The sequence below is a fragment of the Populus nigra genome, chromosome 6, assembly GCF_951802175.1.
Source record: "Populus nigra chromosome 6, ddPopNigr1.1, whole genome shotgun sequence".
NCBI lineage: Eukaryota > Viridiplantae > Streptophyta > Magnoliopsida > Malpighiales > Salicaceae > Populus > Populus nigra.
The window spans coordinates 1,006,248-1,033,247 of NC_084857.1; the positions used below are offsets into that span (position 1 = coordinate 1,006,248).

At 33.9% G+C, this 27,000-nt stretch overlaps 5 protein-coding genes across 5 annotated transcripts; 1 reads left to right on the plus strand and 4 right to left on the minus strand.

Annotated features, from left to right (window-relative positions):
- Nucleotides 1–897: 897 nt before the first annotated feature.
- Nucleotides 898–2,385, minus strand: LOC133695863 (lignin-forming anionic peroxidase-like). The gene is made up of 4 exons (XM_062117831.1): nucleotides 2,067–2,385; nucleotides 1,783–1,974; nucleotides 1,507–1,672; nucleotides 898–1,409 (listed from the first exon to the last, which is right to left on the minus strand). Exons 1-4 carry the CDS (start codon nucleotides 2,271–2,273, stop codon nucleotides 1,024–1,026), a joined length of 951 nt encoding a protein of 316 aa, XP_061973815.1. The 5' UTR covers nucleotides 2,274–2,385; the 3' UTR covers nucleotides 898–1,023.
- Nucleotides 2,386–4,340: 1,955 nt separating this feature from the next.
- LOC133695755 (lignin-forming anionic peroxidase-like) lies at nucleotides 4,341–5,885 on the minus strand. Its single transcript, XM_062117696.1, has 4 exons — nucleotides 5,560–5,885; nucleotides 5,272–5,463; nucleotides 5,016–5,181; nucleotides 4,341–4,914 (listed from the first exon to the last, which is right to left on the minus strand). The coding sequence occupies exons 1-4, from the start codon at nucleotides 5,764–5,766 to the stop codon at nucleotides 4,529–4,531; spliced, it is 951 nt and encodes a 316-aa protein (XP_061973680.1). The 5' UTR covers nucleotides 5,767–5,885; the 3' UTR covers nucleotides 4,341–4,528.
- Nucleotides 5,886–7,965: 2,080 nt separating this feature from the next.
- On the minus strand, nucleotides 7,966–9,346 carry LOC133696000 (lignin-forming anionic peroxidase-like). The gene is made up of 4 exons (XM_062117996.1): nucleotides 9,038–9,346; nucleotides 8,746–8,937; nucleotides 8,490–8,655; nucleotides 7,966–8,389 (listed from the first exon to the last, which is right to left on the minus strand). The coding sequence occupies exons 1-4, from the start codon at nucleotides 9,242–9,244 to the stop codon at nucleotides 8,004–8,006; spliced, it is 951 nt and encodes a 316-aa protein (XP_061973980.1). The 5' UTR covers nucleotides 9,245–9,346; the 3' UTR covers nucleotides 7,966–8,003.
- Nucleotides 9,347–12,217: 2,871 nt separating this feature from the next.
- Nucleotides 12,218–14,488, minus strand: LOC133696886 (GDSL esterase/lipase At5g03610-like). The gene is made up of 5 exons (XM_062119177.1): nucleotides 14,269–14,488; nucleotides 13,959–14,132; nucleotides 13,078–13,349; nucleotides 12,660–12,972; nucleotides 12,218–12,563 (listed from the first exon to the last, which is right to left on the minus strand). Exons 1-5 carry the CDS (start codon nucleotides 14,462–14,464, stop codon nucleotides 12,373–12,375), a joined length of 1,146 nt encoding a protein of 381 aa, XP_061975161.1. The 5' UTR covers nucleotides 14,465–14,488; the 3' UTR covers nucleotides 12,218–12,372.
- Nucleotides 14,489–22,008: 7,520 nt separating this feature from the next.
- Nucleotides 22,009–23,723, plus strand: LOC133696595 (cytochrome P450 94C1-like). Its single transcript, XM_062118818.1, has one exon. It carries the CDS (start codon nucleotides 22,160–22,162, stop codon nucleotides 23,657–23,659), a length of 1,500 nt encoding a protein of 499 aa, XP_061974802.1. The 5' UTR covers nucleotides 22,009–22,159; the 3' UTR covers nucleotides 23,660–23,723.
- The last annotated feature ends 3,277 nt before the right edge of the window (nucleotides 23,724–27,000 follow it).

Below are 27,000 nucleotides of genomic sequence, written 5' to 3' on the forward strand. Positions count from 1 at the left end.
GTTTTGGACACAAAAGGCAGAGAAGAAGGAAAAGGGAAGGATGGAGCCTTGATAAAATCGTTGGTTTTTTGGCAAAATTGCAAAAAAGTATTGACCTTTAGATTTGTTGCGCAAAAGATTGATTGATAAATAACAAAATTAGGTGATAACTTGAGACAAGAAACTAATCAATGTCTGTAAAGATTGAGTTAGTCAATTGTAGAGGCTGCAGGTACTGAACATATTAATCTGTTGAGTGATGTAAGGCATGCCTTCTCGGTGTATATTAGCCAAGATTCTTGAACAATCAGCCAGTGTTTGCCTTTATATGTGCTTATGTGATTACTCTTCAATGTAGAAGTTAAGAGTATGGTCCCAATTCGAGCCATGGTTTTGCTTACAAAAAGCATAACCCCATCTCCTTGAAGCTACGCAGAGTTTATGCGCTTTGAATCCTGTGTTCATTAGCGAGCTAATTGTATTGTTACTCTTGTTTGTTTTTTGTTTCATAGTTATAAAACCTGGTTGAATCGTTTACCAAGAGTCTGGATTTGACCAGGTTTCACGTTGAACTATTTTTTTAAAAACTAAAATAACATCGTGTCAAGTATTATTAAAAAAATCAAAAGTTGAGCTAACCTGTGAGTTGATTTATCCAATCCATGACCGGAGCCTTGGAGTGTATCAGGGATGAATTAATTAGGTATTGTAACCATGCTTTTTGGTTTCCTGCCGCCAATCTTAATGGTTCTGGATTTATATGGCTTTGTAAATTATCCTTTTTAATGTATACTTAAAAAAGGAACAAAATAACTCAAGTCAAGGAAACGTAAACAGATAAAATAAGATGGGAAATGAAGAATTTTCCTTCTTTATTACTTCAATCTTCAAAACATAAAAGAATTGACAATTCGAGAAAAACAAATCACACATGCATTTATATGCACACTTGACGACGACGACGACAACAACCAGGCCTCCAATCGAAACTAGTTGGGGGCGCCTGCACACTTGACAAAAACATTTCAAGCAAAAAGGGAAAAACTAGTTGACAGCACTGCAAATCCTCCTTATCTGCCCGGCTGATCCAGTGAGTGGACGGATGTTTCCCATTTTGATCATGGCAGATGCAAAATCAGAGCTGAATTTCGCAGGATTCCTGCTGTATTCTGAGACAATGCTGTCCGTGGACCCTCCATTGAAAAGAACTTGATCTGATTGAAGGAGGCCCTTGTTTCGCATCAAATTCTTGAAGTAATTGTTGTCAAAAGAATTGGGTGTGACTAAATCGAGCGGAGCCAAATTTGCCTGGCCACCAGCACGGGGACAACGTCTCTTGCGAGTGCTAGCGAATCCAGCATCGATATTGCTAGCATTGTAAATCCTGTCACGGAATGTAAAGCATTGAGCTTGTCCTAACGTATGAGAACCTGCACCCGAAAACTAATATATTTAGCATCAGGAATTTAGTATTCAAGATACGTTAAGGTATTCTTATCAAAGGCAATGTCGGTTACAGGTGCCAACCTGACAATGCAACCATGTCCCTTGCACTAAGGCCTTTCTTTTGGAAGCGAGATATAAGTCTGTCTAGCCTGTCAAAGAAAGCAGGTAGTTCTGCGTTGGCTAAAGTTCGACTTGCAGTGGTTGAATCTCTTCTTCCAAGCTTCACTGCCCAAGACGGACCACCCACCTGTGATATTTATTAGAGTAATCATAGATTAGATATAATGATTTGGTAACTTGAAACACTAACAAAAATAAAGAGATGAATTAATTATTTACACATCCACACACACTCACATAAGCAGACGCATCTCTTGCGGCCACAGCAATGATATCTGCACAAGATACAACTCCAGGACATATCTTCTCTACTTTAGATTTTGCTTTATCTATGACTTCATAACCTCTAACAGAGTTATTATTGGCTCCTGCGGTCTTTTCACTCTGAATAGAGGAGGTTTCGTCTAATAAAATTGAGGCATCACAACCCTGAAAAAACGAGGAATATAATTCATGAAGAATACGTGCTTGCTCAGAGTTAATAGATAGAGTAGAACAATTGCTGCAAGTTGCAACAGTACCTGAACGAAGCAATCATTGAAGTGTAGACGAATGAGAGACGCCGCCATCCTCCGTTCTCTCGCAATTGCAGTTCTGATGGCAGTTCGGATAGTACTTTCGGCTTTAGGACATGACTTATCGTAAAATGCAGAGGAGAGTTTTGCTTGGCAAGCTGTGCTCAAGAGAAACAACATAAAAATGAAAGCTGCTGCCACTTTCACGGCCATTTCTTCGTGTTTTCTCAACCTCGATTGCACACTAAGGAGTTCTTACACACACAAAATGTCTAGCTAAATATTTTGCTAGTGTACTTTAACACAAGATGCTAGAATGGAGAGAGTTAAGATAGAAGATGGTGTAGAATGCATATGGGAACTCATCCATTTATAGAGGATGCATGATTAATTAAGCTCATTAATTAATTAAGATTTGTTTCATTAAAAACTATGCATTTGGGATAACGTGTAAATCATGGTTCAATTTTGATGTCTGCATGTCTTTAAGAGTCTAGACTATGATATAAATAAATAAATAAAAATTCCGTTAAGTTACTATATGTATTGTCAAAAGCCAAGTTCCCTTCGAGTCATTTATTTCTTACTATGAATTAATTTTCAAGGCGGCATAAATATTTATATTGTCTTAATAAGCGTAACGACATTAATGTTGACAAGAGAACACAATGCCTATATATCCTTAGTTTTTCCGGCATCTAATGATTGCTTTAAGTAGATATATAACCATAGCTACAAGCAACTAATTAATTTCTTTCAAGAGAATTCCAAGCAGCCTCCTCGGATTGTTCTTTCGTAGGGTTTGGTCAGCAAAATGCCAAGAGAGAATAAGTAAACCCATGATTTTTCTCAAGGTTAGGTCATAGGTGTGCTAAGAACTCTCTTAGGTTACTTGTTTTGAAAGAAGTGGCATTTGAAAAGGGATTTTTTTATAAAGAATAGCAGTGAGTCTAGAGGTCGTGAGTCTTGAGCCCTCTATCCTCGATCGCTAGCTCCAGGTGCTAACAATTCTTCACTGAGTAGTTTCCCTCTTATTATACTAGCTCACTACAAGAATGGCAGAATTTTCAGCGTGTATAGCTTTCGCAGCCATTGGTCATCAGAACTGATTTTACACAGCGCGCAGCTACATGAAATGGTGGCGCCAGTGATCCTCATTAGAAAAGTTAGATATTTAATTGATTTCTTGCCTTTTTACCACAAAAAAACAAACGAGAAAAGTCCTTTGTCGAAAGTGATTTCTTAACCATTTTCCTAATCAATGCATCTCATGGGAACTGGTACTCCGTCTCTACCCCGGCGGCCTTATGTTTCTTTATTCATGCTTACAGGTATTCGAATGTTTATTTATTAATGCATGTTTTGATTTCTTATCTTTTCAATTTCAAATCTTAGTTTAATTAATATTTTACTATGTATATAGGGATAATGTGGGTATATTTTACTATGTATTTAAAAAAAAATCACTATCACATGTTCTTGTAGATATGTTTTTTTTTTCCTTTTCAAGCAAAAACATCTCTTAAAAACCGAATTAAAAAAATAAAATTTATTTTTTAAAAAAACATAAAAAATTGAAACATCTCAAAAAAAATTAAAACAACCTATAAAAATTTTCAAAAATTGAACGGAGATCTTTCCTCCCAAAATATGATTTACATCTTAATTAAGTTTTTTTTTTAATTTCACTTTTCTTTCATATTTTCCAATTTTATGAATATTGTGAGTCGTGATGATAAGGATGTCATTTATCTATTTAAAATAAACATCAACAACAATTTAATAGATTATAGTAAAGTCAGACAATGACTTTTTCACTACCTTGAAAATTTGGTCTCACTATAAAAAATAAATCATAGGGTATAATTCATCCCCATCTATCAAATATTACCCAATAAAAAAAACATCATTAAAATTTGAAACAAAAAATGAAGACAAAGGTACTCATTTTCATGATTGAAGGCAGAAATTCAAAGGTAAGGGTTAATTGGGCCATGCATGCATGTTCAAGGGGGACCCAAGTGGAATACTCAGAGACCCGTCATTAAAATTGAAAGGCAAAAATAATCTAGCTATACGCGTTCTTCAATCTTTTATTTCTCTTGTTCTTGAATAATCAATTCCACTGATTGAAGGCCAAAGGCCTGAGGAGTACTAGCTAGCTAGGATCCAGATGAGAGGGTATGATGAAGACCGTCAAAAGACGAAAATTAATGATAAGCAAAGAAACGAATTTTCTTTATTATTAAGTTATACTTGACAAATTTGAAGAATGAACAATTGATAAAATAATTAAGACGTGCCTGCCTCTGCACACTTTAATTATTATACTTGACAATTCGAGAAAAACAAATCACACATGCATATGCACACTTGACGACGACGACAACAACAACCAGGCCTCCAATCGAAACTAGTTGGGGGCGCCTGCACACTCGAAAAAAACAATTCAAGCAAAAAGGGAAAAACTAGTTGACAGCACTGCAAATCCTCCTTATCTGCCCGGCTGATCCAGTGAGTGGACGGATGTCTCCCATTTTGATCATGGCAGATGCAAAATCAGAGCTGAATTTCGCAGGATTCCTGCTGTATTCTGAGACAATGCTGTCCGTGGACCCACCATTGAAAAGAACTTGATCTGATTGAAGGAGACCCTTGTTTCGCATCAAATTCTTGAAGTAATTGTTGTCAAAAGAATTGGGTGTGACTAAATCGAGTGGAGCCAAATTTGCCTGGCCACCAGTACGGGGACAACGTCTCTTGCGAGTGCTAGCGAATCCAGCATCGATATTGCTAGCATTGTAAATCCTGTCACGGAATGTAAAGCATTGAGCTTGTCCTAACGTATGAGAACCTGCACCCGAAAACGAATATATTTAGCATCAGGAATTTAGTAATCAAGATACGTTAAGGTATTCATATCAAAGGCATCTTATGTCGGTTACAGGTGCCAACCTGACAATGCAACCATGTCCCTTGCACTAAGGCCTTTCTGCTGGAAGCGAGAAATAAGCCTCCCCAGGTCGTCAAAGAAGGCAGGTAGTTCTTTGATGGCTAAAGTTGGACTTGCTGTAGTTGAATCTCTTCTTCCAAGCTTCACTGCCCAAGATGGACCACCCACCTGCCACATTTTTTAAAACTAATTAACAATCTTGAATTTGTAACTTGAAATGCAAACAAAGATAAAGAGGTGGATTGATTATATACTCACATAAGCAGATGCGTCTCTTGCTGCCACAGCAATGATATCCGCACAAGATACCACTCCAGGACATATCTTCTCTACTTCAGATTTTGCTTTATCTATGACTTCATAGCCTCTGGCAGAGTTCCTGTTGGCTCCTGCAGTCTTTTCACTCTTGATAGAGGATGTTTCGTCTAACAAGATCGAGGCATCGCAGCCCTGAAAAAAAGAAGGAATAATTCATGAAGTAAATTGCTGGATCAAAGTTAAATACTAGACTGGAACAAGGGCTGCCATATATAGTTTCCAAAATACCTGCACGAAGCAATCATGAAAGTGCAGGCGAATGAGAGACGCCGCCATCCTCCGTTCTCTCGCAATTGCAGTTCTGATGGCAGTTCGGATAGCACTTTCTGCTTTAGGACACGACTTGTGGTAAAATGCAGAGGAGAGTTTTGCTTGGCATGCTGTGCTCAAGAAAAACAGCATAAAAATGAAAGCTGCTGCCACTTTCACTGCCATTTCTTCGTGTTTTCTCAACCTCGATTGCAACACTAAGGAGTTCTTACACACACAAAATGTCTAGCTAAATATTTTGCTAGTGTACTTTAACACAAGATGCTAGAATGGAGAGATTTAAGATAGAAGATGGTGTAGAATGCATATGGGAATTCATCCATTTATAGAGGATGCATGATTAATTAAGCTCATTAATTAACTAAGATTTGTTTCAGTAAAAACTATGTGGGATAACGTGTAAATCATGGTTCAATTTTGATGTCTGCATGTCTTTAAGAGTCTAGACTATGATATAAATAAATAAATAAAAAATCCGTTAAGTTACTATATGTATGTCAAAAGCCAAGTTCCCTTCATGTCATTTTCTTACTCTGAAATAGTTTCAAGGCGGCATAAATATTTATATTGTCTTAATAAGCGTAACGACATTAATGTTGACAAGAGAACACAATGCCTATATATCCTTAGTTTTTCCGGCATCTAATGATTGCTTTAAGTAGATATATAACCATAGCTACAAGCAACTAATTAATTTCTTTCAAGAGAATTCCAAGCAGCCTCCTCGGATTGCTCTTTCATAGGGTTTGGTCAGCAAAATGCCAAGAGAATAAGTAAACCCAAGATTTTTCTCAAGGTTAGGTGTGTTAACAACTCTCTTAGGTTACGTGTTTTGAAAGAAATGACATTTGAAAAAGGGATTTTTATAAAGAATAGTAGTGACCAGTGACTCTAGAGGTCGTGGGTCTTGAGCCCTCTATCCTCGCTAGCTCCAGGTGCTAACAATTCTTCACTGAGTAGTTTCCCTCTTATTGTACTAGCTCACTACAAGAATGGCAGAATTTTCAGCGTGTACAGCTTTCGCAGCCATTGGTCATCAGAACTGATTTTACACAGCAGCTACATGAAATGTTGGCGCCAGTGATCGATCCTAATTAGAAAAGTTAGATATTTAATTGATTTCTTGCCTTTTTACCACAAAAAATACAAAGGAGAAAAGTCATTTCTCGAAAGTGATATCTTAACCATTTTCCTAATGAATTCATCTCATGGGAACTGGTATTCTCCGTCTCTACCCCGGCCTTGTGTCTCTTTATTCATGCTTACAAGTATTGGAATGTTTATTTATTAATGCTCCCTTCTTTTAATTGTCAATTTTTTTTTGTTTGTTTTAAATATTGATTGAATTTATATATAATTGTTTTGTGTTTTGATTTCTTCTCTCTTCAATTTTAATTAAATCTTAGTTTAATTAATATATTACTATGTATATAGGGATAATGTGGGTATATTTTACTATGTATTCTTTTTTAAAAAAAAATTCACTATCACATGTTCTTGTACATTCGTATCTTTTTTTGTCCCTTTTCAAGCAAAAACATCTCTTAAACATGGAATTAAAAAAATAAATTTTTAAAAAATGTAAGAAATTGAAACATCTAAAAAAATTGAAACCATCTATAAAAATTTTCAAAAATTGAACGGAGATCTTTCCTCCCATAATAATATTTACATCTTAAGTTTTCATTTCCTTTTTTGTTTTATTTTAAAATTTTCAATTTTCTTTCATATTTTTCAATTTTATAAATATTGCGAGTCTCGTGATAATAAGGATGTCATGTACCTATTTAAAATAAACATTAACAACAATTTAATAGATTATAGTAAAGACCTGATTAGGAAATTTGTATAATTCAGACAATGACTTTTTCAATTCCTTGAAAATTTGGTCTCGCTATAAAAAAAAATCATGGGGTATAATTCATCCCCATCTAGCAAATATTACCCAATAAAAAACCATCATTAAAATTTGAAACAAATAATGAAGACAAAAAGGTACTCATTTTCATGATTGAAGGCAGAAATTCGAAGGTAAAGGTTGATTGGGCCATGCATGCATGTTCAAGGGGGACCCAAGTGGAATACTCTGAGACCCGTCATTAAAATTGAAAGGCAAAAATAATCTAGCTATGCGCGTTCTTCCATCTTTTGTTTCTCTTGTTCTTGAACAATCAATTCCAGTGATTAAAGGCCAAAGGCCTGAGGAGTACTAGCTAGCTAGGATCCAGATGAGAGGGTATGATGAAGACCGTCAAAAGACGAAAATTAATGATAAGCAAAGAAACGAATTTTCTTTATTATTAAGTTATACTTGACAAATTTGAAGAATGAACAATTGATAAAATAATTAGGACATGCCTCTGCACACTTTATTAAGCGAATGATTTCAAGAAAAAGAAAAACTAGTTGACAGCACTGCAAATCCTCCTTATCTGCCCGGCTGATCCAGTGAGTGGACTGATGTCTCCCATTTTGATCATGGCAGATGCAAAATCAGAGCTGAATTTCGCAGGATTCCTGCTGTATTCTGAGACAATGCTGTCTGTGGAGCCTCCACTGAAAAGTTCTTGATCTGACTGAAGGAGACCCTTCTTTTGCATCAAGTTCTTGAAGTAATTGTTGTCAAAAGAATTGGGTGTGACCAAATCGAGTGGAGCCAAAGTTGAGTTGCTACCAACAAGTGGACAACGCCTCTTGCGAGTGCTAGCGAACCCAGCATCGATATTATTGTCACTGTGTATCCTATCACGGAATGTAAAGCATTGGGCCTGTCCTAGACTATGCGAACCTGCATCACAAAATGAATGATTTTAGCATCAGGAATTAATATTCATCATCATGATAATGATAACTAAGGCTTCTTATGTGTGTTGGTTACAAGTTCCAACCTGACAAAGCAACCATGTCCCTTGCAGTAAGGCCTTTCTGCTGGAAGCGAGAAATAAGCCTCCCCAGGTCGTCAGAGAAGGCAGGTAGTTCTGTGATGGCTAAAGTTGGACTTGCTGTAGTTGAATCTCTTCTTCCAAGCTTCACTGCCCAAGATGGACCACCCACCTGCCACATTTTTTAAAACTAATTAACGATCTTGAATTTGTAACTTGAAATGCAAACAAAGATAAAGAGGTGGATTGATTATATACTCACATAAGCAGATGCGTCTCTTGCTGCCACAGCAATGATATCCGCGCAAGAAACCACTCCAGGACATATCTTCTCTACTTCAGATTTTGCTTTATCTATGACTTCATAGCCTCTGGCAGAGTTCCTGTTGGCTCCTGCAGTCTTTTCACTCTTGATAGAGGATGTTTCGTCTAACAAGATCGAGGCATCACATCCCTGAAAAAAAAAAAAAAGGAATAAGTCATGGAGTAAATTTCTAGATCAAAGTTAAATACTAGACTGGAACAATGGCTGCCATATATAGTTTCCAAAATACCTGCACGAAGCAATCATGAAAGTGCAGGCGAATGAGAGACGCCGCCATCCTCCGTTCTCTCGCAATTGCAGTTCTGATGGCAGTTCGGATAGCACTTTCTGCATTAGGACACGACTTGTGGTAAAATGCAGAGGAGAGTTTTGCTTGGCATGCTGTGCTCAAGAAAAACAGCATAAAAATGAAAGCTGCTGCCACTTTCACTGCCATTTCTTCGTGTATTCTCAACCTCGATTGCAACACTAAGTAGTTCTTACACACACAAAATATCTAGCTAATCCTGCTAGTGTAGTTTAACACAAGATGTTAGGATTGAGAGACTTAGACTTAAGATTGAAAGATGGAGAAGAATACAAGGGAACTCATCCATTTATAGAGCATGATCATGCACATTATACTAAGGTTTGTCCGGGTAAAACCTATGCCACGACACAACGTGTATGTATTGTCATGGTCCAATTTTGATGTCTGCATGTCGTTGAGAGTTTCAACTCTAGACTATGATTTAATTAAATAAATAATTTTGGTAAGTTACTATATATGTGCTGTCAAATTAAGCCAAGTTGTCATCAAATCATTTTCTTACATGATTTCTCAAGGCGGCATAAATATTTATTTTCGTTTTAATATGCAAGAGGACAATTATGACAAGAGCCGCAAAGCCATAATCTTAATTTCTCCATCTGATGATTTAAGGATAATTTTTATGATTTGTCCATATTTTTGCAAGAAAAAAGAGTGCTCTTTCTAACAAATGCCTGGAAATTTCTCCCTAATGGCGGGGGAAAAGAACCAAGCATCCTCTTTTTTGTTTACTCCTTCATAGCTTTTTGTTGAGAAAAATGCCATGAGCATCATAAAGTAAACCCATAAATTCTCAAGGCTGGGTGTGTTCAGAATGATCTCTGTACGAGGCTTTCTAATTTTGAAAGAGTCTTCTAAAGTCATCAATTTAGGTCTCTCTCATCCTTATTAGCCCAAGTAAGACCAATTCATCAGTAACTAGTTTCGCTGTTTCTCGTACGTACTAGCAGTACGATAAAAAAAAAGTTAGCTTTTAGATTTTGTAGAGCAATTATTTGCTGTTAAGGTTAAACCTGTATTTAACGTAGTAATATAGTGATTAAGGTCTGTGTTTTAGTGGGAGCTAAATTAAGATATACAACTTTGAATTTTCTTGTATTTTATTTATTTATTTTAGCATAAAATTTAATAATAATAAAGTGGATAATACTAAAAATAAATTTAAACATATCTTTTCCATATGTACAAATATAGACTACTAGTACTAGATACCATTTAATTAGAGTTTATAAAAATTAATTTAAAGTACAGAATATTTTTATTTAACAATATCAGTAATTGCCCAACAATTCACTGTTGGCCCACTAACTAGGAAACCCAACAAACCCAATGACCCAATCTCTTCACCTGGTCATTGTTTGGACCTAGCTAGGGTTCTTCTAGTGGCATCCAAGTCAAAAGAGTTCCATCTTACGTGAAGAATTATGAACATAAAAAAACAGCTTTGCTAAGATACACAAGGTCAGAAACCAAGATGTCAACAAATCACCATCTTTCTCTAATTTTAATTTTAATTTTTCAACAAATCATAAATATTCTTGTTGTCTTTTATATATATATATATATATTTATTCAATGGAGGACTTTTTCTATTTAAGATAATTTTAATTTTTCAACAAATCATAAATATTCTTGTTGTCTTTTTTTTACATATTTATTCAATGGAGGACTTTTTTTACTTAAGAAATGTGGGATGATCCTTCACATCTTGTAATTATAACAATTTCAATTTGATTGGGATATTTATTCAATCAAACTTAGACGAAAGCGGTGTAATTTCAAAATACTGTATCAAGATTTTTATCTAAAGTTGATTTATCTTTTCTAAAAAAAAATATTTCCAAACAAAATTGATCTAAATGATCTTGGTAACTAAAAATATTAACCTCGTAACCTAGATCCTCTAACATACTAATCCCAGACTAGGTCTTGGATTACTATTTCATAGTTTTTGGTTGCAGGCAAAAAAAATTGTTCACGACAAGAAAGTGTGATCATTAATGAAAGTGTTCATTATTTCACTTCATAGTTTCTACGCAGCCAAATCTTCATTAACGTGCCTAATCGTCCTCCATGAATGATTTACAGACAGATTATATAAATCATCAAGCAGATATATTATTAAATTAATAAAATAAATTTAGATTCAAGAGAAGATCCAGTCACAATAAACTAGATCTTTAACTTATTATTTTTGTGCTCCTTGTTTATTAATGTTATCTTGAACTTAAAGGAACAAGCCCCCGTGCATTCTTTTCCGTCTTGATCAATCGTCTATCAATTCCAACAGCCATTGTTAACCACTCTGCAACCTTAATTAGCTAAACTTTTTCTGTGATAAAAACATCGGTTTTTCACTCTGAAAACACATACAAATGGCAGGACAGTGAAGCTTGGAAGAAGGATTCAACCACAGCAAGTCGAACTACCTGCTTTCTTTGAAGGTCCTGGGAGTTTTATATTTCACTTTCAAACTGTATTTTAAAAAAAAAAATTAATTTTTTTTTGTAAAAAATTAAATTTTTTTTATATGTTTTAAATTATTTTAAAATATTGATTTTAAAAATAATTTTTTAAAAAAAAAATATTATTTTAACATATTTTAATATAAAAAATTATTTGAAAAATAATAACAACCACGCTTCTAAATATCCATAGTAAGACAAGCTCAATATTTCATGTTCAGTGACAGGTTACACTCTGACAACTCGAATGTTAGCTTTTTTAAAGCTAAAGATTGGCAGAATAATTTTTAATTCAGAAGATATTTTGCTAATAAAATTTAAATTTTAGCAAATTTTTATTTGTACTCCCAAACAAAATAAGGGTAAAGAAACACAACTTGATTTGAATTTTGAGTTTGACTATTTTCGAGTATTATATCTTCTAATTTTCTTTAATTCATAGTCTGATTAAATTAAATTAAAGAGAAAACTCTAGGATCATAACACCTCACCATCTGTCTATTTATACTTTGTTAACTTATTCTATTTAATATTATTAAAGTACAAGAAGCGTCATCTCATCACAAATCCAAGGTGATGATCTCCCGCGTAATCTCTTGGAGCTTCAGAAATACTAATTGCTTGGACATGAAAGTTTAAACAATATTCTTAGTTATTCTCAATCAACTATATAATTTAAGTGTATGAAATAATATTACAAGGAAGACAATTTTTTAAATTGAATACCATCATAAGGGATGAAACCGCAGATGGACTATATATAATGTATGCAAATATAAGGAACCATCCTCAAACTTTTAGATCTTTGTGAAGAGAACCTTTCAGAAATGAAAAAATAGCATTCCAGCCATTGTCCGAAGGGTGTCCCAGATCAAAAAAGAAAGATGACTCGGGATTCGTGCATACTCCTTCCACTGAGCACATGTAATCAACAATCTTGGAGCAACATGGCTGCAAGGGGTTCTTGTACTCAGAATTTGCTGTGACAAGTAGGAAGAAGAAAGGTTAATCAAACATTAACTTGAGTTGCATGAAAAAAAAAAAAAAGCGGTTGAAAAATCATGAACAAAAATTACCTGCATTCTGTCTGAATTGGTCAATTGCAGAAACCATAGCGTTATAGAGATCAAGAATTACAAATGTGCATTTGTTTCCATCATCAGTTTTCAACTTTTCTACTGCTTTCTGCAATAGCTGGTTGTGAATCATGGCGTTTTTGTTGGATTCTTCATCGCAATTCTGATATGAATTTGGTGGAATTATGTGTCCAGGCAAGCATCCTAGAAGTGGTAATGTTGCCACTACAATTTTTTTCACTCCAAGGTGAGCAATACGTTGTAAGTCTGCAGCAAGCTGGTGAACAAGTCCTTCAGTGAAAGCAGGCAGTCCCTGTCACGTAAAAAAATGCAAAAAATACAAGTTAAAAAGCTACATATTCAACGTAAAAAATACTTGTAAAACTTAGTTTATTTAGGGTAATTAAGAACTACTCACATCGTTGGAACCTTTTTTGGCCGCAGAATACAATGAATAGTCATTGCCTCCAGTAGAAACCAGAGCAACTGAATTATCAAGGTCACATTGACTATATTCATTTTCATCGAGTAGCTGTTCAAATTGATCGATCTGGACTGAAAGGCTGTATTTCGCCCATGTTGAAGGGAAAACACCACTGCCTCCATATGCAAAGTTTAATCCTTGCTGAATATTTTTTGATGCATCTTTCAGTTGATAAGGTGTAGGTGATTCTATTCCCAGAAACGAAGCTGCGTATATATATATATAGTTCATGAAAGTAAAAGAGAAAAAATGTGTTAATATTATTTAATAACTGAAATCTTATAATTGTATTAGAAAAACCACACTTCCATACATAGTTATCTAACCCAGTCGAGTTGCAGCTGGTTGGCCGCTCAACCTTGAAATCGGTGGATCAACCAGGCATGTCCCAAAAACAAGTTGTTTGAGATTTTTTTAAATGAAATGATGCAAAAAAACAGAAAACTTTTTTTTAAAAAAAACAATGTTGTTTGAGATTGCAGAAGTTTAAAAAGAACTTGTTTAACTGAAATGATGCAAAAAAAAAAAATTAAGAAAAAACAATGTTTTGAATAAAAATTTAAAAAGAAATCATTAGAATTGATTTAACAAAGTTTCACTTGAATTTTCACGGAAGTCAGGTCATCAAGATTTGAACACCCAGCCAGCTCTCTGTAGTTTAAAAATAAAATAAACTTGACCGAGATAATTTTCAGATTGACTTGTCAAATTAAGCTGGGTTTAATTAAATATAATTTTATATTCTCTCAGTTCTAAAGAAAAATAAAAGGAGAAAACAAGGAAAATTAGCATAAGAGAGAAAAGTCATTAAGCACCTATATGGTCAGTCAGGACACAACCATCGGAGGCTCGACCAGTTGGTTTGCCGGGAAATGTTTTGCCAAAAGGTTCTTTCCATGGACCCCTGACATTCTTCGGCCAATTTCCAGTATCAACATAGGAGTCTCCAAAAACAAATAGTTTTGGAGAGCCGTCGGCACAAATTTGAGCTGAAATACCAAAGAAAACAATGAATGGTTAATTATCATCAGAAAGCACTGGTTATGTGTTAATTCAAGACTCGTGAAAACTAACAGAGGAAAATAGAAGAAGAAGAAGAAGAAGAGAATTAGTCGATCGTCTAACCTGTGGAAATAGCAACGAGGGAAAAAAGAAGCAAAACAACCAGGAAAATTCCTTTTCCCTCCATCGGAAAAACAAAAACAAGGAAGGAAAGAAAGAAAGAAAGAAATTTATGTGGAGTGATTCTGGTCGTCCTTATATATAGGGTTAATTTGTGGAGCCGCCATTTGAGAAAAGAAAGTAAGCTTGGCTCCAACATTCTTTAATCTAACATTCCTATTCGACGAGATGAAATCTTAGTTTACCATGCATATATATATAGATCTTTTAATTAAAATCAATGAGACAACGAGATGAACTCACTATTAATTAATTCTATTTCCTTTACATGGAGATAACTAATTAATTAGCTAACAAAAAGAATTTACAATATATCTTAAATAAAAAGTATTGTTATTATTATTATTATTAGTGGTTGATTAATTTAAATTAAATTAGTTCTATATATATATTTGATGAACGAATTGATATATAAATCTTGCAAAAGCTATATATTAATTTTGTGAGCAGAGAGTTTAGTTTTGCACTTGAGACAACGCTCTTGTAAAGCATGCGGACATAGCTTTTTGTTATTTGTTTTCTCAAATTATATATTTCGGTCTTTCAATTAATTGGCCAACTATATATATAAAACAATAAGAAAAATCAACATTGGCGCTCAAATCTAACGACCCGGCCTCTATACCATGTGTCATTATTTGGACGATGTAACAGTATTGATGAGGCCAAAGCGATTTCCTAGGATTTTCGTGGCATCCAAGAGTTCCAGTCTGCTTTGGTAAGATACACAAGCTCAGAAGCCAAGGTGTCACCGAATCACCTTCTTTCTCCGATTTTAGTTTTCCAACAAGTCATAAATATCACAGTTTTTAAACATGTGTCCGGTCGAAGATTGAGGTTCTGGATTTTAAAAAATAAAAATGAAGTTATTTTAGTAAAAATAAAAATAAAAATAGAAGTTAATGAATTGCAACTGGGTTTTGCCGGGTCGGCCGGATCACATCAGATTATGATTTTTCTTATTTTTTTCATTAACCTAGTTCGGTTTCAGCCTCGGGTTAACCGGGTCCCGGGCGGGTTTCAAAACTATTATAAATGTTCATATTGGTTTTTTGTTTTTTATATTAATTTGTTCAATAGAGGATTTTTTATTATTATTATTTAGTGAAAGTGGGATAGTCATTGTCACTTCTTAACTAGAACAGCTTGATTAACTCCAGTTATTTTATTTTTATCCGTCCTAATCAATTGTATGTGATAAGGATAGCATTAATCTGGATAAGTTTGGTGTATCAACTATGAAATCTGTATAATGTTCATTTAATATCTGATCATGTCAAATATTTTAGATAAAACATTTCATATTAATTCTATGTAATTTTTTTAAATTATTGTCTACAAATTAATAAGTCATTTTGATTTTTTTAAGACTTTTTATTTTAAAAAAAACATATTTTGAGATTGATGAGTTAATCTAATAGCTTAAATAGTGACATGATGACCCAGATAATCAATAAGAGGTCTTGGATTACTATTTCATAGGTTTTGGTTGCATGCAAAATAATTGTTCATGACAAGAAAGTGTTTGGTAATGAGATTGTGCCTGTATTTTATTTAAAATATAGATACAACCTGTTTGATAAAGGAAAAAACATAATTTACTGTTTATGGATTTCACAGTGTTTTTGCGTTTGAAACGCAGGGGGAGGGAAAGTAGCTAGGAGCTGCTTTGCGCGGATAAAAATGCCGAACCATGCTGCACTGTTCACGTGAACAGTGGAGCATGCATCCACTATTCACGTGAACAGTGATGCATGATTCCGGCCGGACCGAGTTCGGTCCAAAGCTAAATGCATTGAATCAGGTCAGGCCTAATAAAAAAAATAAAATAAATTTTTTATTATTAATTGATGACATAACATTTGCAGAATTTAATCGCAATCTTAAAAACTAAGGAAACTGTAGTCCTTGTCGGATGTATTTTATACGTGATGGAATTGTAGATAGTTTAATTGAACAATAAAAAATATTTTATATAAAGTATTATTTATTTCATGATATAACCTTAATTTGAAAAATAATTTTTTAATCAAATACATTAAACTATTTATTGTTCAATTCCAAATTCAGCTACAATTTTAACCAAACATATATAAATATTAAACTAACCTCAAATAAAAATAATTTTTATAAAATAATTTTTTTAAACTACAACCACAAAAATTACCACAATATTAAATACATGTCATGACAAGAAAGTGTTCGTTAACGAATGAGTGGCTTGCGGGCATCAAAGTTGCTACCCGTTTGTTTTTGTGATTTGATTGAACCATAGATATGTTGTGTCTGGGTGGGACCGTTTTTATATTATTTTTAAATGATACCCATCAACTAAATTCATGGAGTACTGTGCAAGGAAAACTTGTCTTTACATTAAAATAAAAACAAATAAAATAAAAACAACTTGCTGGTAAGCAATCGAGAGAAGAAAAGGAATACAATAAACAATCAATATTATTTCTTTAAGAAATAATATTGCCCCAACTGGCAGCGCATTTAAGGGGGTAAAAACTCAATGAGCCTTTGAGGAGGCGAGCTCCAATTAGCCATCCACCATAACAACTAATGATTCCCCACATGTGGACCGCTGCAAAATTTAAGGAAATATAATCCCAAAATATTGATTGCTATTTAGCTACATTCGTAAGATTAAATGCCCACTTACTTGTTATTTGGAGAACTTACTATGAGAAAAGCACTGTTCAAACATGATGAAATCATCGTTAGATCACGTATTAAAAGGTTTGTTTGTTTGTTTTTGTATTTCAAAAATATTTTTGAAAAAATTTAAATTTATTTTATTTTATATTTAATTTTAAATTAATATTTCTTTGTGTTTTTAAATATTTTGATGGGGTGATATTAAAAATAATTTTTAAAAAGTAAAAACTATATTATTTTAATATATTTCTAAATAAAAAATATTTAAAAAACATCCGAATCCCATGAACGGCAATAAGATCACAACAGCAGCACTCTATCCAGAGAGCCAAAAATCGAATCTCATGGTTTCCGCAATTCATTCGCTAAAGGGGGAAAATAAAAAAGAAAGGGTTAGTTAATCTTCTGAAAAATTGCACACATCTCACCAGAAGGTACCATTTCCACTGAAAAGCTTGATTTAATTATTTTCTCCAGGCTATTTCTTTCTATCGTACGTTTTAGTTGCTGATGCCTATGAACTGGCCTGTACAGCGACTTTTAAACGACTTCGATATTTTCCCTGCACCAAGGGGACCTCCGTACCCTCGACCCCCTTCTCACCTCTGCAGCTAAAATAAACAGTTCACGCCTACATTTAACGCAGCGTGTAATCGAAGTTGCTGCGAAACTGGACCTTCAAATAACGAAACTACTTACGAGAAATCCACCCTTCTTCTGCATCCTGTCATGGTGAAAATGACATTAATGATTCTCCCCTCAACTCTTGAGCAGCCAATCTCGACGAAGTCGCTCGTACAAATAACCCTATTTCCCAGTATGTGCTATCATTCCGATGTCCTGTGCTTGTCCAGACGACAATCTCAATTTCAAGCGTTCTAGAGGAGCCATCCTTGTCGCTATCATGATTGAGGCTGCGTAACCCACTGTATATATACTCCCTCTGCAAAAATAAATTATCTCCCAATCAGGAATTTTTTGTGTCAAAACATCCTGCCTGAACATAGGATGTGCTGTTGACAATTAGCAAATCAAGAACAGATCAGAGATTCATGTGTAATGAATGGTTTTCCTACAATCAAGTGTCTGTGCATCTCTTCCATCTTCCAAGATGAGCGTATTTATTCGATGACTGTTCCAACCGAATGCTAAAAAATCTGCTTTCAGAAAATTACACTAGAATGCATATATATAGTTGACAAACCAATTGCGTTACCAGAAGTAGTTCTTGAAAAAACAAAAAAAATTACCTTGCCGAAAGCATTTTTGCTTTTGCAAATGATGTGAAGTTCTTGACCATGACTAACATAGTAGAATAAATTAACTTAATTACATCACCAAGCTAGTGGTGCAATATCGTCCCTGCTCTTTATTATCCTAATCGCAGCCCCCTGCTTAACCTTAATTTCCGTCAATGGACAATATTGAAACGCCATCCATCCCATCACAAGTATGGCCATCATATGATATCGGCTTTCAGAGGCAGGTGGAACGGAATTTAAGTTGTCTTTGACGGTAACGGATAGAAGAGCAAAAACGATTAAACAGGAGGAAGCAACATTTTAGATAAAAGAAATACAGAGACAAAACTACACAAACCTCAGGGTACGTAGGAGGACAAAAAGACTCACGGATGATGGATCCAACGCAATTAACATAGTTATTAAACAAGCCCGAAGCAATAACTTAAATTAAATTTTAAATTGAATTTGATATTAATGAGTTAACTCATATATATTAAATGAGTCAAACTCAATCCAAATCCAATAACCTAGTTATCCGAACTGACTAGACAACTATGGCACTTACAAAACTTCCCCACACACAGAACAAGCATGCACATGGGTGTTGAGTGTTTGTTTATGCAGCGTTACACATACAATGACGTATGCAAAACATTTTGCCAAGTGGCCAACCGACTTTCATCTTCATCCCAGGCGATATATTCGAGCTATACATACATATATATATATATATATATATATGTACTCTAAAGTTTGTGGTTCCAAACTTCGAAGACTCCAAATGTGGACGGTGCTATCTCACATGTGCAATTTATTGCATTATAAAATATTATCATTTCGGTCGGAACGGTTGTTGGTAATGTAATTGAAAATCTTTTTTGTTTTTAAATTTCAAAGGAATGACATTTATATTTTATGAACACCTTTTTAATAATGTTCTTTATATAAAAATATAAAAAATTATTAAAATTGTGTTTGTTCAATTCAAAAACATATAACACTTGCAATAGTACTAGACATGTGATACCATCAAAATATTAGTAAATACAAACAAAAATACTAACGAACGATAATTTTTCCAACCGCCCATGATCTTGTTAGTAAAAGTCTTACCGACAAAATTAGTGTCTAAATACTAATAAAATAGCTCATCGATAAAATATAAAATTCAGGTATCGTGTTTAATAATTTCAAGTTATTGGTAAGAATTTGTTTTACAATGATTCATGATTTTCTTTCTTTCATGTGAAAAGAGTCTATCATCCAATTTTTATATATGACATGTGATAGTGTGAATAACACACAATTATAAAACCATGCTACGCTCATGATTCAGTTTAAGGGTCAGGTAATAGATTGGTCGGGTCAACCTGAATTAATAAAAAAATATCATCTTAAGATCTTTTTAAGAAAAAAAATAGTTAAAATCGAGTTTGATTAGGGTTTTAATTGGATTGATTTAGTTATGAATTGACTCGCTTAGTCAATCAGGTTTGACCAAATTAACTCTAATCTAATTTGATATAAAATTAGAACTATGGCGGGTCCTAAATTTATAAATTATAGCTTGATTAATAGAGTTTAATAACATGAAAAGAATAAAGGTATGAATAGAAGTTCCTTGTTATATTTTTTTAGTATTAAAGAAAAATTTTATGACATGTGATAGCAAGATTTCATGGGTATTTAAAGACATGAAGATCTGTATAGTTGGCAAGTGACGAGGTCCTAAAAAATTCAAGTAAAATAGAAGCAAACCTTATGTGTTGGATAATCAGCAAATCTCTTGATTCTAGTAATCTGATCTATTTTCTCTAGCCAAGATAGCTGGTTGCCGATACCTGGTGCCTGATAGGCCAAAGTGGTTGATGGTCGATACCTACAAAAAATCTCTTTTGGTAAATTTAGGGACTCTTAAATGTTTAAGTAAATATCTTTTTATAGAGAGAATGTAATGATATTTTAGAGAAAGATGCTCTGAAAACATGTATGTAGTAGGGAATGAAAATTGTGAACCTAAAGTATAAAGAATTGATGGGGCATTTATAACCCATGAGTCTTGTTCTTTCATGGAAATGAGGGGCTAGACTGTGTTATGATAGTTCTAATAAGAGATAAGTATCCATTATACAAACATTAATGCGATGAAAATATAGTAGGCTCTTAAGAGATTCTTTATATATTATTCCTTACTTAACATTCATGTTGATGGAAATATGGCAGGCTTTTACAAGACTTTAATACACTATCCCTTACAAAACTTAATGTTAATGAAAATATAGCAGGCCTTTAGAAAACTTTTATACACCTAAGAGTGTAGGGAAAGTATCATCCAAAATGCATCAAGTCAATAAAAAGGTCCCCTATGATAGATAGAGAACTCTCAAATGTCGAGCTCTTTTCTAAGGCTAGACCCAAGGCATTAGGCTCTCCTCCAAGATTAAGCCCATGGGGACTGAGATCTTTTCTTAGTTTGAACTCATAAGGGTTGAGTTTTTTCTCTAGGTTGAGCCCATTACATTGGGCTCTCCTCCAAGAGTGAGCTCATGAGAACTATGCTTTTATTTTAGGCTGAGCTCTTTTCTTAGACTAAGCTTATGGCGTTGAGCTTTTTCTCTAAATTGAGCTCATAAGAGCCGAGATCTTCCTCTATGTTAAGCTCATGGTGTTTTTTTTAGGATGTTGACCTTTAAGATTTTTAAATCTGTTAAATTTAGGTTTATAATTAAGCAAATTGAATTGTCTTTGTTTGTTATATTTTTGCCTTATTGGAATCTATGAAAATGTTGGAGATGAGAGATATAATTGAATATAAATGTTCAAAATAGAAAGATCATGGGTAAATTTGCTATGTTTTTCCAACAATGTTGTTGGAATAATAGAATAATTTATCTAAAAACATATCCAAAATATTCTCTTAGATAATATTTGGCTATTGTTTTGAAATAAAAATAAAAATAAAAAAAGAAACATGTTACATAATGGTGTTATCTTAGTTTTTTTATTAATGACACGAATACAAAATTAGTTATATATATATATATATTGTGATGTGAAAATGGAATATTATATATTATATTTCTAATTATATCAAGAAATTTAAAGATAGATTACGATTTGAATGATATAAAAGAGATAGTGAAATAGTAATTAATGAGTTTTAAAATGACCCACTTACAAAAATAATAATAATAAAAAAAATCAGAATAGCTCTGCAACCACGACTAATTTAGTCTTTATCATTGATAATGCGATCCACCTATCATGCTAATTATCAATTACTTTTTGATCGTCTCTCTACTTATTGTAAGTCATAAAATCTTGTCTTAAATCTTAAAAATCAGCTTCGAATGATCTTTAGTCGTCAAATGAAGGCATTTTTTAAATAAAATGGGAATATGGAAAATGCATGAATTAGGTAATTAATCTGTTTGAAAAAACAATAATAAAATTCACATAATTCATCAAATAAATTAATCCAATTTCCTATATATAAATTAATATGGATACCATCAATTCATAGCAATATATAAAATAGCCTGTTTCTTGATAATTGAACAGGCAATTTCTATCTTAAAAATGCTTGCTTCTTTTAAGGCTGTAATTGGTTCATGCATGATTTTGAAAAAGGTCAAGTGATGAAAAGATCATGCTTTAGTTGCTTTCAAATTTAAAGCCATCGCAATCTGTGATTTCCATGAAACTCCCAAGAAAAATTATTTTCTGGGACCAAAATAAAAATAAAAATAAAAATAAAAATTGGGGGTATATTGTGAAATTAATAAATATTATGTAAGAACAAGATAAAATGATGTTATGAATTACACAGAGTTGGGATAGTCCTATAAATTAAAGGGCATCCAGTAGTCTACCAGCCTAGCACTATTTCTTTTCTTCTTTTCCACTAGAGGTGTAAGCTTCCCACATTAATGGAGTCTAAAGATTCTTTGCAGGCTACTCTTTGGTATTCCTTTTTCTTTCTCACCATCCCCTTCTTTGTAACCTTTGTGCTGCTGTATCTTCTAAGATCAAAATTCCGGTGCTGCAACTGTGAAATTTGCACTAATTACCTCTTATCAGGATGGTCAAGAGAGTTCAAGAATATCTGTGATTGGTACACTCACCTTCTCCAAAATTCTCCCAGACAAACGATTCACATTCATGTGCTTGGCAACACAATCACTGCAAATCCTGACAATGTTGAGTACATTCTGAAAACAAAATTCGAAAACTACCCAAAAGGCAGGCCCTTTTCTACGATCCTTGGTGATTTTCTAGGTAAAGGTATTTTCAATGTAGATGGAGATTTGTGGCTGTTTCAAAGAAAAATGGCTAGTCTAGAGCTTGCAAGCGTCTCGATTCGAAACTATGCATTTGAGATTGTCAACACTGAGATCAAGTGCCGCCTTCTCCCTCTGTTGACATCAGCTGCTAAGAGTACAGATGGTGGCCTAATAGATTTACAAGATGTTTTCAGACGATTTTCGTTCGATAACATTTGTAAATTTTCTTTCGGGTTAGACCCCGGTTGTCTTGAATCATCATTGCCGATTTCTGTTTTCGCTGAGTCCTTCGATCTTGCATCGAAGTTGTCAGCAGAGAGGGCTATGGCAACATTGCCGTTAGTTTGGAAGATCAAAAGGTATTTCAACATAGGCACAGAGAAGAATCTCAAGGAAGCTATTGAGGTTGTCAACATTCTTGCTGATGAGGTCATCATGCAGAAAAGGAAGTTAGGTTTCTCTACAAATCAAGATCTTCTATCAAGATTCATGGCTTGCATTACCGATGATCGATACTTGAGAGACATCGTGACAAGCTTTATTTTGGCAGGCCGTGACACAATGGCCTCAGCCCTGACAACACTCTTCTGGCTGCTAGCAAGCCACCCAAATGTTGTGTCCAAGATCAGAGAGGAGTCAAACCGAGTCCTGGCATCAAATCAAGAATCTGCAAGCTATGAACAAATAAGGGAAATGCATTATCTCCACGCGGTTGTTAATGAAAGCCTGAGATTATACCCGCCAGTGCAATTTGACTCAAAATTTGCCATGGAAGATGATGTCTTGCCTGATGGGACTCTTGTTAGGAGGGGGACTCGGGTGACTTACCATCCTTATGCAATGGGTCGAATGGAAAGGATTTGGGGCATAGATTGTATGGAATTTAGGCCAGAAAGGTGGCTTGAAAATGGAACATTTTGCCCAATTAGTCCATTCAAGTGCCCAGTTTTCCAGGCCGGGATTAGAGTTTGCTTGGGGAAGGAAATGTCACTTGTGGAGATGAAAATTGTAGCTCTTTCTGTAGTGCGTAGGTTTGACATTAAAATTGTACCACCGGAGGTTTCACCCCGGTTCAATTCCGGCCTAACTGCAATGCTAAGTGGTGGGCTTCAGGCAGAAATTAGAGAAAGGGTCATTGCAGCATGATATTTTGTATGTTTTTTTTTGTATTTTTTTTATTATCAATGTATGGTATGATTCATGGGTGCCATTTTATGCCACATTGCGTGGTTCAGACATGGGGACATTGGGAGATATGTGCAAGTAAGAGGTGCAGAGTCACATGTGGATGTGTTAAAATGGCATGTCCGTGTAGGTATGTTGGTGGAGTGAAGAAGAATGACAGCGACCATTTAACCTGTAAAATTACCTAGAATATTGACCTCTACTGAGAAAAGGCAAACATTCCGTAATGAATCTCTCTCATAAGTAATACAACAAAAATGCATCCGAACATTGATATTTCGATTTTTTAAAAATAAAATAAAATAAAATATTATATATGGTTACATGCCATTTTATGGTAATCAATCAATCATGTTATCATAAAAAATAACTATCATCAAGGAGAAATGGCTCTGAATATTCAATATATATATACTTATATCCCTAATTATTTTAATTTTGACCCTCAAATAACAGTTCATAATCTAATAAATTTTCATTTTTTTCATTTTATTTTCTTTGCATCCAAACTAATAGAAGAGTTCATATAACCAAATTTTAACCCAGAAAACATCAAATAGTTTATCTTCTAAAAGAAAATCAAACCATCGACAACTTCTTATAATTTTCTCTTCTTCTTCTTTTTTAACCCACCACCCACAAGCTCAACTCCATCATCAAGCCAGGAGCTTTAACTCTTAAAACCAATCCCTCCATCAATTAGGCAAATATATATCAACTGGGTACAAATTCAGCAACAATATATATACCCTGACTAATCCACCAGTGCATGTGTATCTAGTTTTTCTTTTTGAAAAAGGTAAATAAACTATTGGAAAATTAAATCAAATCTAGGTAGCTAATCTAGGAGGGTAATGAAGATACTTACATATAGATCACTACCATAAACACATATAAATTTAATGAAACATTAATCCCATAAATTAAGTATTGTTAATCAATAACACTAACACCATCGATCTTAATTGTTCAGGCAAGTTGGTACCTAATTAGCTCTACAGGTAGAGTTTCATATATATTCATCTGAACCCAAATTAACATTGAAGTACATATAATTATACTTATAGATAGAATAACAATCATTAGTACTTTATTATTAAATCTCATAAATCTAATAATCAATATGATGAGTGAAATAAGTAAAAATACTCAGTAAGATAAGCATAACTCGCGTGTAATATCCATGTGTTTTTACTAGATCAAAAGCTATACGGCAGCAAATCTCGGGATCATATCACATACTCCATTTAATTTTCAATTGTAGGGTAGCAGTCAAGAGCACCTTAGCTTCGGTCTGATACCATTCAAAGCCTTACCCATCTCTTGTGCCAGCGAAGGAACATTCGACTAATAATAATCAGGAATAAAAATGAAAGGAGTAAGAGAGTATGATCTCTTGCCAGAGGTGAACAAGAACATACCTGACTAGAAAGAAGCCAGATTCCCAGCTGAACTTCCACAGTTAAACTCAAACAACAAATTATTTGAAGAAAATGTGAGCAAATCTCTTGTAAAAGTCACGGCGAATGAAGAGAAAAAATCATGCTAGCAAAGATCTCCTTGAGATGGCAGTAGAAAGGTCTTCTTCAAATGAATGAAGGGATAAAAATTCAAAAATGCTATACGAGGTACACACCCAAATCATGTGTTTACAGTCCTCTGCCTGGCCTTGCCTTGGACAAATGGAGAAATGCTTTAGAAGAATCTATCCCAAAAATCTGTTGACATACACCATTAATGCTTTGGTTAAAAAGTAAAAAAACGATGAATATATTTGTATCAAAATCTAGAGTCTGAGTTCTAAATTAAATCGGGTGGAAAACGATCTGGTTAAACTCGTTCTACTCGGTGGGTTAAATAAGTTTGCTTTTTGTTCACCGGAGATGTTTCTAAACCCCATATTTTGCACATGGGATCAAACATTTATGGCAGTCTGGAGTTTAGTACGAGTTAGCTAGCTGGAAGAATGGTAGTTGCAATATAATTGTGAATTTTATAGAGCAGAGCCCACATCCAGTTGCCAGGCATCGATCTGCAAGTGTAAAGTGTAATTTGCTCTTTCTGCTGCATTATTAGGCTGGAAATTTATTTCTGACAACAAAAGGCTGAGAAGTGTGGACAATCCGTCCTGGACACCTCTAATTTCCATAACTCCTAGAAAATAATAATTGGCAAAAAAAAGGAAAAGATATTAAATGAGAGATGTACGTATTGCAAAAGTAGCTAGAAATTCTCCACAAGTATATATACATGGTCTACAATCTAAAGAAAAGATTGGTGCATTGCGTTGTCTGTGAGATTTTTTCTGCTTTTCTTGGAAAGATTTTAAGGAAATAGAAAATCAATATATATATATATATATATATATATATATATATACACATACGTATGTATGTATGCGCGCGTGCTTATTAATTAAAAATTAAAAAAATTATTTTATTTAAAGTGTGTGTTGTGAAAAGTGTTGCTTTCTAGATTCTCCAATATTGTAATAAATACCTTGCTTGGTTCATCTTATTATTTATGTTCATTTCTTTTCTTATTTCTCAAAGTTAGCCAAACAAAATCTTCAATATTATTTCTTTTATTATTGGAAATTAATTAAAAAAATTCTCACTGGCCTAGTTTGAGTCAGATGCCAAGTGAGCGGGTCACTCAAACCGGGCCGGCTTGTACAAGAATTCTCGAGACATCCTTTTGAACGAATGAAAATACCTAAGCAATAAGGTTTCCCACTGTGTACAGCAGACAGCATTATATACAGTGGTCATAAGCTGACACGTGTGTTTTTGTACATGTAGGATAATAGGACCACAAGGGATGAACGAATTCACTTTACTTGTCGATTAATGGTTAATTTTTAAAATATTATTTATTCAGAAATATATTAAATTAATATTTTTTATTTTTTAAAATTATTTTTAATATCAATATTAAAAAAAAAAAAAAAAAAAGAAGAAGCCCTGTCTACCTTCGCTGGAGCCTCAAGAAGTGGGTAAATTCAGCAACTGAAGCTGCAGCAGAGCACCTGAAATCTTTCGTGTGATGGAGGCCCATTTAGTGACTAAAGTACATGATAGCAGGGGCATTGAGGAGAGGAGGATAATCCTGCCTCTGTACCGATTGGAAAAATGAGATTGAAAGAATGAGCATAGCATAGCATAGCATACAGTAAGAACAAAGATTAAAAAAAATAAAATTCATACAGATTTACTTAGCAATCAAATCTCAAATCATAAAATATTAGAGTGTTGCATATGTATTAGTACAAGGATCCAAGATAAATATATAAAACATAAAAA

Coding starts and splice junctions, on each gene's coding strand:
- LOC133695863 (XM_062117831.1), bottom strand. CDS start 2,273: ATGGCCGTGAAAGTGGCAGCAGCTTTCATTTTTATGTTGTTTCTCTTG. Junction 1,975..2,066: donor TCAATGATTGCTTCGTTCAG/GTACTGTTGCAA, acceptor TCGTTTTTTCAG/GGTTGTGATGCCTCAATTTT. Junction 1,410..1,506: donor GGACATGGTTGCATTGTCAG/GTTGGCACCTGT, acceptor TTTCGGGTGCAG/GTTCTCATACGTTAGGACAA.
- LOC133695755 (XM_062117696.1), bottom strand. CDS start 5,766: ATGGCAGTGAAAGTGGCAGCAGCTTTCATTTTTATGCTGTTTTTCTTG. Junction 5,464..5,559: donor TTCATGATTGCTTCGTGCAG/GTATTTTGGAAA, acceptor TCTTTTTTTCAG/GGCTGCGATGCCTCGATCTT. Junction 4,915..5,015: donor GGACATGGTTGCATTGTCAG/GTTGGCACCTGT, acceptor TTTCGGGTGCAG/GTTCTCATACGTTAGGACAA.
- LOC133696000 (XM_062117996.1), bottom strand. CDS start 9,244: ATGGCAGTGAAAGTGGCAGCAGCTTTCATTTTTATGCTGTTTTTCTTG. Junction 8,656..8,745: donor CAAGAGACGCATCTGCTTAT/GTGAGTATATAA, acceptor AAAATGTGGCAG/GTGGGTGGTCCATCTTGGGC. Junction 8,390..8,489: donor GGACATGGTTGCTTTGTCAG/GTTGGAACTTGT, acceptor TTTGTGATGCAG/GTTCGCATAGTCTAGGACAG.
- LOC133696886 (XM_062119177.1), bottom strand. CDS start 14,464: ATGTTGGAGCCAAGCTTACTTTCTTTTCTCAAATGGCGGCTCCACAAA. Junction 12,973..13,077: donor CCAAAAAAGGTTCCAACGAT/GTGAGTAGTTCT, acceptor TTTACGTGACAG/GGACTGCCTGCTTTCACTGA. Junction 12,564..12,659: donor CCAATTCAGACAGAATGCAG/GTAATTTTTGTT, acceptor TACTTGTCACAG/CAAATTCTGAGTACAAGAAC.
- LOC133696595 (XM_062118818.1), top strand. CDS start 22,160: ATGGAGTCTAAAGATTCTTTGCAGGCTACTCTTTGGTATTCCTTTTTC.